The 12,967-nt window shown below is 39.7% G+C and overlaps 1 protein-coding gene across 1 annotated transcript in view; it reads left to right on the forward strand.

Annotated features, from left to right (window-relative positions):
• LOC138759787 (inactive phospholipase D5-like) overlaps positions 1 to 12,967 on the forward strand; it is a 128,305-nt gene that overhangs the window by 83,136 nt on the left and 32,202 nt on the right. Inside the window, exon 9 of the mRNA XM_069930372.1 lies at positions 9,207 to 9,303. Within this exon, the coding sequence (XP_069786473.1) occupies positions 9,207 to 9,303 (97 nt within the window). The remainder of the gene's footprint in view (positions 1 to 9,206; positions 9,304 to 12,967) is intronic.

Raw genomic sequence — 12,967 nt, forward strand, 5'->3', positions numbered from 1 at the left:
CACGTTGTTCAGAAGACGTGTGGTGTGTGGGCCTTCTTTAACTGTGAGGTTCATTTCAAGAGCCATGAAGTAATGTGGACGTGAAACAAGACCTTAGTTCAGTGGTTGTCAACCTTTATTTTTCCATTCACATACCACTTTAAGTAATCCTTATGCCATCGGTGCTCTGTGATTAGTAAGGGATTGCTTAAGGTGGGATGTGAGTGGAAAGAGAAGGTCGAGAACCACTGCTCTAGACCCAATTGTTACTGAAATATTTTGCTTCAGAAAAAATTGTCATTGGCCCATTTCCTTTGGAGTTCTGAAACCGTGCACATAACGAGTCAATTAGGTACGATTATAATAATGGTTTTCAGACTTTTTCTTTCCACCCACATCCCACCTTAAGCAATCCCTTACTATTCACAGAGCACCGATGGCATAGGGAATACTTAAAGTGGTATGTGAGTGGAAAGAAAAAGGTTGAGAATCTCTGCCTTAGTTAGACTCACTTGGAATATTGTGTAAAGTTCTGGTTACCTCATTATAGGGAAGGATATGGAGAGGGTCAGAGAAGATTTACAAGGATGCTGCCTGGATTGGAGAGCATGTCCTTCAGTTGACTGAACTTGGTCTTTTCTCCTCAGAGTGATGGAGGATGAGGGGTGACCTGACAGAGGTGTAGAGGACGATGAGAGGCATTGATTGTGTAAGGGCAGAAATGGCTAACACTAGGCAACATAATTTTAAGGACTATGGTTAGTAAGTATGGGGGGAATATAAGAGGTAAGTTTTTCACCAGGTGGTGGGTGTATGGAGTATGCAGACAAGGACGATGATGGAGGCAGGTACAATAGGTACATGGAACTGAGAAAAATAGAGGGTTATGGAGAAGGGAAATTCTCGGCAGTTGTTAGAATAGGTTATTAGGTCAGCACCACACTGTGCTCCAGATTACTGCTCTACGTTTTAATCTAATTTTCTATAATTTAGGAGCAAATTACAGTGGCTATGTAATTACAGGTGAATGTGCAAACTCCACGCAGAAAGCACGAGTTCGAGATTGAGCCGAAGCTGGAACCGTGAGGCAGCAGCAGGTCTGCTGGGCCACTGTGCAACCGCTGTTCATCTTTGGAACATGTGCTGTTGCTCTCCATTCTAACTAGCCCTTCAGCTGACTGCCTTTAAAGTCCACTTCAGAAGGAAGTTGAGGGCTAGCCACAGAATTTGTTCTGGACACATACATAGAGGCAGGATCCATTAAAGACAGCAGATTGAAGAAGAGAGATTAAACAAACAGATTTTTAAATCATTTTAATTCCTCCCTAGTTTATTGACCAATTTATTCAATTCTCCTCAAAAGTTGTGAAAACTGAATGATTGACTGTATTTCCAAGCCTCTGGATCCATAATCGAATTATATAGCTGCTACGTACCCACTGGTAATGGTGCTCAGCCTGGATTTATTATGAATATGTATGTGATCTTTCATCTTGAGTTCCATCATCCAGGAAAGGTTTGATATTTTACATATAAGTCCCAAAATGGCAAAGATGATGAAGTAGTTTTGACTTGTGGTGTTCAGTAGGTGGCAAAGAAACAGATAAAAGTTTGACCTCTCTTCCAAATTTGGTTCGTGTTGGAAGAGAAAATAAAGTGGTGTTAGATAAAAGGTCGTGATCTTTCATTGAAGACTTTAAATTAAAAAAAAGATCAGGAGATCTTTACATCATGGTGGGGGCTGAGGCATGATTACCTGCGCTGCAGCATGAGATTGCTATTGCATTGAATGGACCTAATTAACAGAGTCTGAATAGTTTACAAGTGAGAAGCATTATCAACCAACAGGCAGCCTGGAGACAATTGCCCGCCAAGGGTACGAGAAAACCCTCCAGCGATGGAGTGGAAAAGTAGGGATAATGTGGCATAGTGCAAAGAAAGTATGATATTGGCAGGAGTTATCCTCTTGTCTGGATTATCTGTGGGCTGTATGGGAAGTCACGAGGTCAAATATAACAGTGGTGTACCCAGCAACAGATAACTTGGTAAACAGGAAGAGCAAAGTCACTCATCGAATCTCCACTCATTGTTAACTCATATTAATCATTCTCAATGTGCATCCAGTTCCACAAGGGTTAAGTTGCTGGATCAGCATCTAGAAGCCTGGAGATGTCGTGCTCTGGTAATTTCTGCTCTAGTAATTAAACCATTGGGTTCACCAATATCTGAAGAAAGAAATCTGTCATCTTTGCCTAGTGTGGCTTCTAGATGTTTCAGCCCTATCAATTTACTCCCTGGAGTTTAGAAGATTGAGAGGGGATCTCATAGAGACCTATAGAATTCTGGCAGGACTGGACAGAGTGGATGCAGATGGGATGTTTCCAATGGTGGGGGAGTCCAGAACCCGGGGCCATGGTTTGAGGATAATAGGCAAACCATTTAGGACCGAAATGAGGAGGAATTTCTTGACCCAGAGGGTGGTGAATCTGTGGAATTCATTGCCACAGAGGGCAGTAGAGGGAGGTTCATTAAATATATTTGAGGGAATTAGATATATTTCTTCAGTATAAGGGTATTAAAGGTTACGGAAAGAAGGTGGGGACGGGGTACTGAACTTTAAGATCAGCCATGATCTTGTTGAATGGCGGAGCAGGCTCGAAGGGTCGAATGACCTACTCCTGCTCCTATCTTCTATGTTTCAATGTCTGAATGATCTAGCAAGATGCTCAGTTTACGGGCAATTGGGGAGTAAATTTAAGTAAAAAGTACAATCAATGGTGAAAAACTTTGGGAATCATGAATCCAAGACTCCTGTCTCCCTGGCCATGCTTCAGTTGCAATAGTCCTTGCTTCAAATGATTCTCTCTGCATTCCAGAAGATTATAATATGAAAGAAATGTATAGTATCTGCATTTGGATAAGTTAGCACTGTCTCCGTTCATTTGTTTTATAGATTGACAAGATGTTATTCCTATGTTGTTATCTCCGACTAGAAAAAATGTGTCAACCCTCTCCATTCCCAAAAGAGTTTTTTAGTGCTGCACTTTAGAGTTTTGGAAAGTGGTTGACTTGGATATTAACAGCTTCCTTTCTTTTTTTTTTGGAAAATTTTATTTAATTTCACAGATGCATTAAAAAACGTACATAAATTTCTTATTCTTAATTTTTCCCTCTCCCCAATAATCCAATAGAAAAAAAAGAAAGAAAACATCTGGATAGTATTTATAAAAACTTACTAAAACTATCAAATAAAATCTAACATATCTTGATTTTAGAAGTTGGAAGGTTCAGGTTGGACAATTACAACTTAATTCCTACAATTTTTAAATATGATTCCCAATTTTTTTCAAGAATTTCATATTTGTTATGTAAATTATATGTAATTTTTTCAAGTTGTATACAACTTGAGATAAATGTTTTAGATGCAATAAAGAAATAGGTACGTTTTTTTACCTTCCACAAGGGAATGTTCAAAATTAAGACCGTCTTGGACAGAGGTTCCTTTCTTTTAAAATTATTTTTATTAAGTTTTGTCAGAAAAGTAAACAAATATATAATGAATCTATTCCATTATTGTTGCAATGTGAAAAAACAGATGACTCCCTGAACTGGACTGAGATGGGATTGAAATCCCTTAAAAACACTTCTTTATGGGCGGTATTGGGTTCACCAAAATCTCTCTCTATTCGAAAACGACAGAGAATTTAATAATGATACATAGACTGAAGATTTGGAGTCAAATTAGAAATTTTTTTGGAATTATGGGATTTATAAGCACCTATCCTATCTAATCATTTTTTTCATTCTGCTATTTTAGATGCAGGTTTTCAAGAACGGAATCTTTCAGGAATTAAAAGTTTTAAGGATCTTTTTATACAACTAACTTTCATATCTCAACAACAATTGTTGATCAAATTTAATCTATCAAATAGCTACTTTTTCAGGTATTATCAAATTCGACATTTTGTTCGTACCAAGCTTTCATCGTTTCCAATACTTCCGGATCCAAATTTTATTGTTGAACTTTTTGAATTACAATTCGCTCGTAAAGTTATAATATCTGCCCTATATTTTAAATTATTGAATATGAAAACAATTTCAATAATTGGGATTAAAACTAAATGGGAGAATGATCTCAATATCTCTTTTTCAGACAAAGACTTGACGTCAATTTTGGGCTTGAGTTACGACAATTCATTGTGCACTAGGGCACAGTCTGATTCAGTTCAAAGTGGTGCATCGAATACATTTTTCCAAAGTTAAACTTGCTCGAATTTATCCAGGTATCAACTCACTCAGTGATAAATGTAAAATTTATGATACCTCTTTGGTCATGCCCTAAATTGCAAAAAAAATTAGACTGATATTAACAGATTCCTAATGTGTTGCCATAATGAAATCACTGATAATTAATTGATTACCTTGAGCAAATTGTAAGCAAGCCTTAAGCCTTGCAAAATTAAAGTAAAATGAGAAATGAGAGTTTAAAAGTGGCCTTTAATCCCCCAAGCTCTCAGCTGCAAGTTTACTGATAGTTTCACAGTTTAAATTAGGACAGCTGTAACTTTCACTGTGCATTAATGATATCTTCTTGTTCAAAATCCTCCTGAAAATATTCTTGCAAAGCTTTATCACAGTGGGAAAATGGAATATTTTCAATGTTATTCTGCAATGGAGAGATTTGGATGATCTCATTAAAAATGCATTAAAAGATTTGATTCTTTGATTCTGGTTAACACTTTGACACTGAGAGAGAAATGCTGCCAGATAAATACCTCCTCTGAGGCCTTGAACTCATAACCAGGCCCAGTGCTGTGCTAAGTGCTACACAGTTGGAGGTGCCATTTCTTTGGGAGCCATTAAGCCAAAGCCTTCTCTGCCCTCTGAAATAATTTAGAAGGCCCCTGTGGTGTTGCTTCAAAGCAATAAAGTATGTCCTGGCCTAAAGATGAATGAAAAGTAAATTCATTTGTCATTATTGATTATATTTTAAAAAGTTTTCCATATGTAAATTTTTTTTAGACGTACAGCACAGTAAATGGCTCTCCTGGCCCATGAGCCCATGCTGTCCAATTACACCCAATTGACCTACAGCCCCCTAACATTTTGAAGGGTGGGAGGAAACCGGAGCACCCGGGCGAAACCCATGCAGCCATGGGAAGAATGTACAAACTCCTTACAGACAGCACTGGTCACTGGCGCTGGAACAGCGTTGCGTTAACTGTGTCACCTTACGACCTACTTCTTTTCCCTACTTTACCCTTCATGACCACTCTTCAACTTTATGGCATTTTGGGATCACCTGACATAAAACTAGTACTTTCCTTGTACGTTTAGCCAAGGGAAGCAAATAGAAAGTTTAGGAAGCTAAAATCAATCAACCTATTTGAGGAATTTAAAGGAATCAGAAAAGAACCTAAACAAGGATAGAGGAAAGGGACATTGAAATGTCCTTGGCAAATAGAACAAGGAAAAATTCCATGGCATTTAATATATACATTAACAGCAAGAGGATTGCTTGGGAAAGGGTAGGCTGACTCAAGAACCATAGAAGGAATTTATGCTTGGAGCCAGTGTACATGGGCATAATCCTTAATGAACGCTTTGCATCATAGTTCACCGAGGAGGAGGACATGGATGATATTAAGAATGTGTGGTGTGCATTGAGAAACATTGAGGTGGATAAATCCCCAGGATATTGGGAATCTGGTTTGGAAGAAGAGAGCGGTGTATAGGTATAAGCAACATGGAGAAAATAAGGAACTTGAGGAGTATAAAAAATGCAAGAAAAATGTCAAGAAAGAAATCAAGAAGCCTAAAAGAAGACACGAGTTTGCTTTAGCAGAAAATATGAAGAAAATCCTAAGGGTTTTTCCAGGTGTATTAAGATGGAAAGGATAGTAAAGGACAAAATTGGTCCCCTTGAAAATCAGAGTGGTCGGTTTTGTCTGAAGCCAGAAGAGATGAGGGAGATCATAAATGTTTTCTTTTCATCAGTATTCACTCAGGAAACAGGTACAGAGTCGTGGGAAGTAAGGAAAACAAGAAGTGAGGTCATTGCAGATTTAAAGAGGAGGAAGTGCTTGCTGTCTTAAAGGATGGATAAATCCCCAGGGCCTGACAAGATATTCCCTCAGACTTTGAAGAAGACTAGTGTAGAAATATTTAATATATCCTTAGGCACAGGTGAAGGATTAGAGGGTATCTCATCTTGTTCCATTGTGTAAAAAAGGCTCCAAAAGTAACCCTGGAAATTATAGACCGGTGAGCTTGATGTCAGTAGTAGATAAATTATTGAAAGGTGTTCTTAGGGATTGGCTATACAAGTATTTGGATAGCTAAAGTCTGATTAGGGATTGTCAACATGGGTTTATAAGTGGTAGGCCATGTTTAAACAATCTTATAGAGATTTTCGAGGTTACCAAGAAAGTTGATAAAGGAAAGGCTGTGGATATTGTTTACATGGACTTTAACAAGTTCTCGCATAGGAGGTTTGTCAGAAATGTTCATATGTTAGGTATTCATGGGAGCTAGTCAATTGGATTCGATATTAGTAACACAGAGAGTGGCAGTGGATGACTGCTTCTCTGACTGGAGGTGTGCCTCAGGGAGCAGTGCAGGGACCATTGTGGTTTGTCATCTATATCAATAATCTATATGAAAATGTGATAAATTGGACCAGCAAATTTCCAGATGATGCAAAGATTAGAGGTGATGTGGACAGTGAAGAAGGCATTCAAAGCTTGCAGAGGGATCTGGACCGGGTGGAAAAATGAACTGAAAAATGACAAATGGAATTTAATACAAACAAATGTGAGGTGTTGCATTTTGGAAGGACAAACCAAGGTAGGACATATATGGTAAATGGCTGGGCACTGAGGAGTGCGGTATAACATAGGGTTCTGGGAATACAGATACTTAATTCCCTGAATGTGGCATTACAGATAGATAGGGTTGTATCAAGTGCTTTTGGCATATTGGCCTTTATAAATCAAAGCATTGAGTATAAGAGTTGATATGTTGTGGTAAAATTGTACAAGACATTGGTGAGGCCAAACTTGGAATGTTGTGTGCAGTTTTGGTCACCCAACTACAGGAAATATATCAATAAGATAGAAAGTTAGCAGAAAAGATTTAATATTGCTCAGATATTGTCTGGACTTCAGGAACTAAGTTACAGGGAAAGGTTAAACAGGTTAGGACTTTATTCCATGGTGGGGACGGGGTACTGAACTTTAAGATCAGCCATGATCTCATTAAATGGCAGTGCAGGCTCGAAGGGCTGAATGACCTGCTCCTATCTTCTATGTTTAAGAATGAGGGGTGGGGAGATTTGATAGAAATATTTAAAATGATCAGGGATCTAGACCGATTAAAAGTAGGTAGACTTTATCCATTGAGGGTAAGTGAAATACAAACTTAGTGGAGGTAGGAGATATACTAGCAACATTTGAGAGGCATTAAGACAGACATTAAAAGTTGCAGTAAAGCAGATATAGACTATGTACAGGCTAACGGAAATAATTAAATTTGCATCATGGCCAGTTACTGACATGATGGGCCAAAGGCCCTGTACCTATGTTGAATTGTTTTATGAATTTTGGAAGCTGTGCCACAAAGCTGGCACCATACATGGTGCTTTTAGCTCTATCATCCAGGGAGGAATTTCAAGGCACCAACACATGCATATGGCATAAGTCTGAATTCAGTGCTTCGGGAGCATGGATGGACGGGTGGGAGGCTAAGACCTAGCTGAGACTATGCAGTCAGGTGTCAGGAGCTCAGATGGGGCCAAAAATAGGGAGGGGTCAACTTTTACATAGTACCGACCATTACACACGTATATATGGAATAACTACCAAATATATTCAATCTCAATCCGCACGCACTAACACTCCCATTGTTAGCATGGGCTCATGGATTCCTGTCTCAGCTAACATATTGCTGTGAGCTGCACATTAATAAGAAGATAAGAAATAGGAGCAGGAGTCGGCCATCTGGCCCATCGAGCCTGCTCCGCCATTCAATGAGATCATGGCTGATCTGATCATTGGCTCAACTCCACTTACCTGCCTTCTCCCCATAGCTCCTTTTTTATGTCAAAGAGCCGCATCTGGCTCGGAAGCCAGTTTGGTCACCCCTGGCACAGACCCTGGTTGCCTCTTTGTCGCTCTTCAACAATATGATAAAAGGAGATTTCAACATTTAAGTGTGCCTACCACCTTGAGTGAAAAACTTAAATGAGTGCAAAATAAGATCATAATGAATGTCACTTCAACACCGTTGTAAATTAGGCCGAAACAAGATTGTTTTTGTTCTTTCCACTTTTTCCATTTCTCCCAGGATTCAAATTACTGTTGACACGACAGGAGGGCAGGGGATTCTTTAGATGCTACAGGCTTGCTCATCAGGAAGTCAGTCGAGGAGAACATGATCATTGAAGCTTTAGAGACAGAGTTGAATTGTGATAAGGAGCTCGAGTACAAAAGAATCACCCAAATACTTTTTCATGACCTTGCCTTTTCTAATGACAAAGTGAAATAATTTTTCAATGTACGGTGGTTCCCCCCCCACCCCTTATCCGCGGTTTCTCCGCAGTTTCAGTTACCCGCGATCAACCACAGTTCAAAACTGATTCGACTACCCCATTCTCTCCCCACAGCCCTGTATCAGTCCCAGCTAATCCTACTGCCCCACTCTCTCCCCACATCGCCATGTCAGTCCTCACTCTGATCCTACTGCCCCACTTTCTCCCCACGGCCCTGTATCAGTCCCAACTAACCCCACTCTCTCCCCACAACCCTGTGTCAGTCCCCACACTGATCCTAATGTTCCGCTCTCTGCCCACAACTCCATGTCAGTCCCCACACTAATCCCACTGCCCCACTCTCCACCCACAACCCCGTGTCGATCCCCAATCTGATCCCACTGCCCCACTCTCTAACCACAGCCCCGTGTCAGTCCCTGCACTGATTCCTACTTACCAGGTACAGGTAAGTTTACAGGTACACTACAGTATCCCATATAGCTTTGCTAAGCATATAATATGGTGTTCACACATCATCCACATTATGTTATTAAAAATGTCTCAAAAGGACATCAAAAATTACCTGTTAATATTCCAATAATGGACCTCGGCAGATTACTTTCTCAATTGCAAAGGAATAGAAGAATTTGCTTGGTTTGATGTTTCATTCAATGCTTTGTTCTGTGCTCATCTCTTTCAGAAATACTTTGTAGTTCCGCCTTCCAAAGGGGAAGAGGTCGCATTTTCCAGTGTGAACCGCAACAAGTACATGGTGACGGATAAGGCAGTGTACATCAGTAAGTGAGCGGTGATATCTTTTCTCTGATATCACATGTAGGTCACAGGTAGGGGTTAATAAGAGGGTACTTGGTGAAGAAGGAGGTGAGGTGATACATAGAATTTTGCAGCCAGATTCCAATGTAAGTAAGGGGTTTACCAATGACCACAGACACCTCTTTTTTTTTGTGGACTAGGATTAGTAATATTGGACAGTTTGAAATTCTCAAACAACATATGGGCAACTGATTCCCTTTCACAATGATTGTCCTTGTTGTCTCATCAACTCTCCAAAAACTGTTATCTCTGACCTTGAAAACTCCTATTTCACCCTGTAAAGTCACTTCCTGTTCTCTCAGCCAAAGATGCAACTGGAAATTGTTCCACAAACAACAGCACTGAACATGGGACACGGCAGTGGAAGCACTTTTTACCTTCGAACTAAAGAAAGTAACAAATGGAAGTAGTCGTGGAATGTTTAGCCCTGCTCACATGTTGCACCATCCAGTAAGATCATTTAACTCTCCATCAATTATCCATATCCATTTGATCTTTCAAATCTGCAAAATATATTGATCCCTGTCTTGGAATCCTTCAGCCGCTGAGCCTCCACAACCCTCTTAGATTAAAAAAAAAATTCGAAAGGCTTGCTTGTCCTCTGTGGAAGAGTTTCTCCTCTGTTCTGACTGGACAACCTCTTTCTCTGAGATGATTATCTGTAGTCAGAGGAAAAAACATCTATCCAATCAAGCAAGGTAAGACTTTTGTATTCTTAAAGAAGATTAGCTCCCGTTCTTCCAAACTTCGGGCTGTAGACTTGCTGTGCTTAATCTCCCTTGTGTGACAACCACACCCATTACGAAAAGGAAACTAGAGATCATTTCTCACACTCTTGGAAGTACATCCTTTCCTAGACCAGTGGACCAAACCTGTCCATCTGTTCCAGATGAGGCTTCGCAAAACATCTGTGTGCATTCAGTACAACATCTTTACTCCAAGATATAAATTCTCTTACAATTGTTTGCTTTTCTAACTGCTTGCAGAACCTACACTTGCAGCCTTTTTGGTCCTGATGATTTTATTGGTGTTAAATCCCCAAAATGTCTTAAATCAGTGCAGACACATTTCTGGAGTATAAATTCACAGCTGCTGATGTGTTGAACATTTTAGTCCTTATGAATAAGAATGAATGTAGAATATAGACCATTACAGCACAGTGCAGGCCCTTCAGCTCATGATGTTGTGCCAACCAATATAAAGCTACTCAACAATTTAAACCTTCCCTGCCTAACACCGTAAATCCAATTTCTAGCTATGTTTTAAATTTCCTTTCCCACTGAAAGAATTTGGAGATATAATACATAAAACAATTCAAGACAGTACAGACTGCTTGGCCCTGAAAAAACTCAATTAGGCTCGTGAGGCATGTCTTTCCCTTCATAAAGCCATGCCGACTATCCTTGAGTAGACTGTACTTCTCCAAATTCTCATATATCCTAACCTTAAGAATCCTCTCCAATAGTTTACATCATGCAAGACTCATCAATCTATAATTCCCAAGATTCTCCCTATTACCTTTCTTAAACAAGAGGACTACATTTTCCATTCTCCAATCCTCTGGCACCTCCCCTGTGGCCAAAGAGGGCTCAAAGGTCATAGCTATCTCTTCTCTCACTTCCCACAGCAACCTGGGGCATATTGCATCTGGCCCTGGAATTTATCAATCCTGATGTTTTTAAGAAGATCCAATACTTCCTCTTCCTTAATCTCCATATTGTCCAGCACACAAGCTTGTTCTATTCTGACCTCACCCTGATCAAAGTCCTTTTCTATTGTGAATACTGAAGCAAAGTGTTCATTTAGGACCTCCCAACCTCCTCTGCCTCAAGGCACATGTTCCCTCCTTTATCCTTTAGCGGGCCCACCTTCACTCTCATCATCCTTCTGTTCTTCACGTACGTATAGAACGCCTTGGCCTTCTCATGCCCCCTTCAAGCTCTCCTGTCTTTTCTTAAGCTCCTTCCTGGCTACAATAAACTTCTCGTGAGCCCTTCCTGTTTCTTGCTTCCTTCTTCATCAACTACGGCGTTTCTTTCCTACCATCTTTTCCCTGTCCCAGTGAGACAAACCTATCCTTAACCCTGTGGAAGTGGCCCCTCAACTTCCTCCGCACTAGTATAATTGCCTATTAAACATATAACAAAATTTCCTGTCAGGCTTTCGCTCTGGGACATCACGGAAATATTACCCGAGCAAGAACGTGAATAATTTCTGTGATGAACGTGCATTTCCCATTTTTGGCCTCTATTCAACTTTTCAGTTGATAAATCACACCTACCTCCTCCAATGTCTCTGTTCTGTTGAGTTGATTGGAAGCTCTGAAAATATTCTTCTTAAAGTACAGCAATCTGTATTGTGAGCACAAAACCTGCTTAGAAAGGCCCTAAATATAGTCTTCTAATAAAAAGTCAGCCAGATTTTCTGTATCCTTCACAATTATGCCCAACATGAAATATTTGGGTGGAAGGGAGGACTTGACACGGTGGAAGAGTGTACTGAATCTGCCCAATACAGATTGGATGATTATTTTTCAGCCATGCCAACATTTTAAGATATTCAGTGTGCTTGCAATGATACCTTGTGCTCTGAGATAAGCTAAAGATATTGAAGAGCTTTATTTGATAAATGAGGAAATGGGTGACTGACATAGTTAAGGATCAGTCTAACCTTGATGGAGCTCTGGAAATTATATCATCTACTAATATTGGGTTAGCAACTTCACATCAATTAGGGATGCATCTAAATGCCTCCACCTCCTGAAAGAGTGAAACATTCAAAGTGTAAGTACCACAGAGCGAACAGTTGTGCACACGGAAACCACTTTTGCCAGGAATATTACTGACAACCTGGAGTGACTCTTTGTGTTTGATTCCCATCCACCTGCCTATGACTGATTGGCTCTTGTGTTGGCATGGAGCTGTCGGGAATGAATCTCACCTTATAATGCTCAAAACTCAGTTTGACCATAGTTGTGATTAATCTTGTTACCTTTTTGCCAAGTTTTCTGTAATATTTTAAGTTCAAAAGCACATAAAACTAAGATGTTTCACTGTACCTCAGTACGTGTGACAATAAACTAAACAGTACCCTCCTTCCACCATCAGACTCCTCAATGACAAACTCAGAGACTCATTATTGATTTTCTTTTGTTGTCTCTCTATTGCACAGTCAGTTTGTTTACCTTTGTTATCTGTTTACAGTTCTTTTATTTGTTTACATGTTTACGCTGTGTACAGTTTATTTTTTGCACTACCAATTGGAGGTAATTCTGTTGTGCCCGCAAGAAAAAGGAATCTCAGAGTCGTACACGATGCCATGAATGTACTCTGACAATAAAACTGAAATGTGAATCAGAAGAGAATATGCCCTGTCCATCTCTCAAACAATTCTCCTTGTTACCCCAACTACAAATTGCTCTGGTAGAGCAAAAATACCTGTCTGCACTATTGCACAATTCCACCGACTGAACTTTTTTCTTGCACTAACTGACTGTGAATATTTTTATCTATCTTTTATATCATTATTTTCTTACTGGAGTTATTTAAAGTATACTATTTTGATGTTTTAAAATCAAAAAGTACCTGTTTAGCTGCAGCAAGTAAGAATTTTGGTGCATATGGACAT

This window comes from Narcine bancroftii, chromosome 4 (assembly GCF_036971445.1).
Source record: "Narcine bancroftii isolate sNarBan1 chromosome 4, sNarBan1.hap1, whole genome shotgun sequence".
NCBI lineage: Eukaryota > Metazoa > Chordata > Chondrichthyes > Torpediniformes > Narcinidae > Narcine > Narcine bancroftii.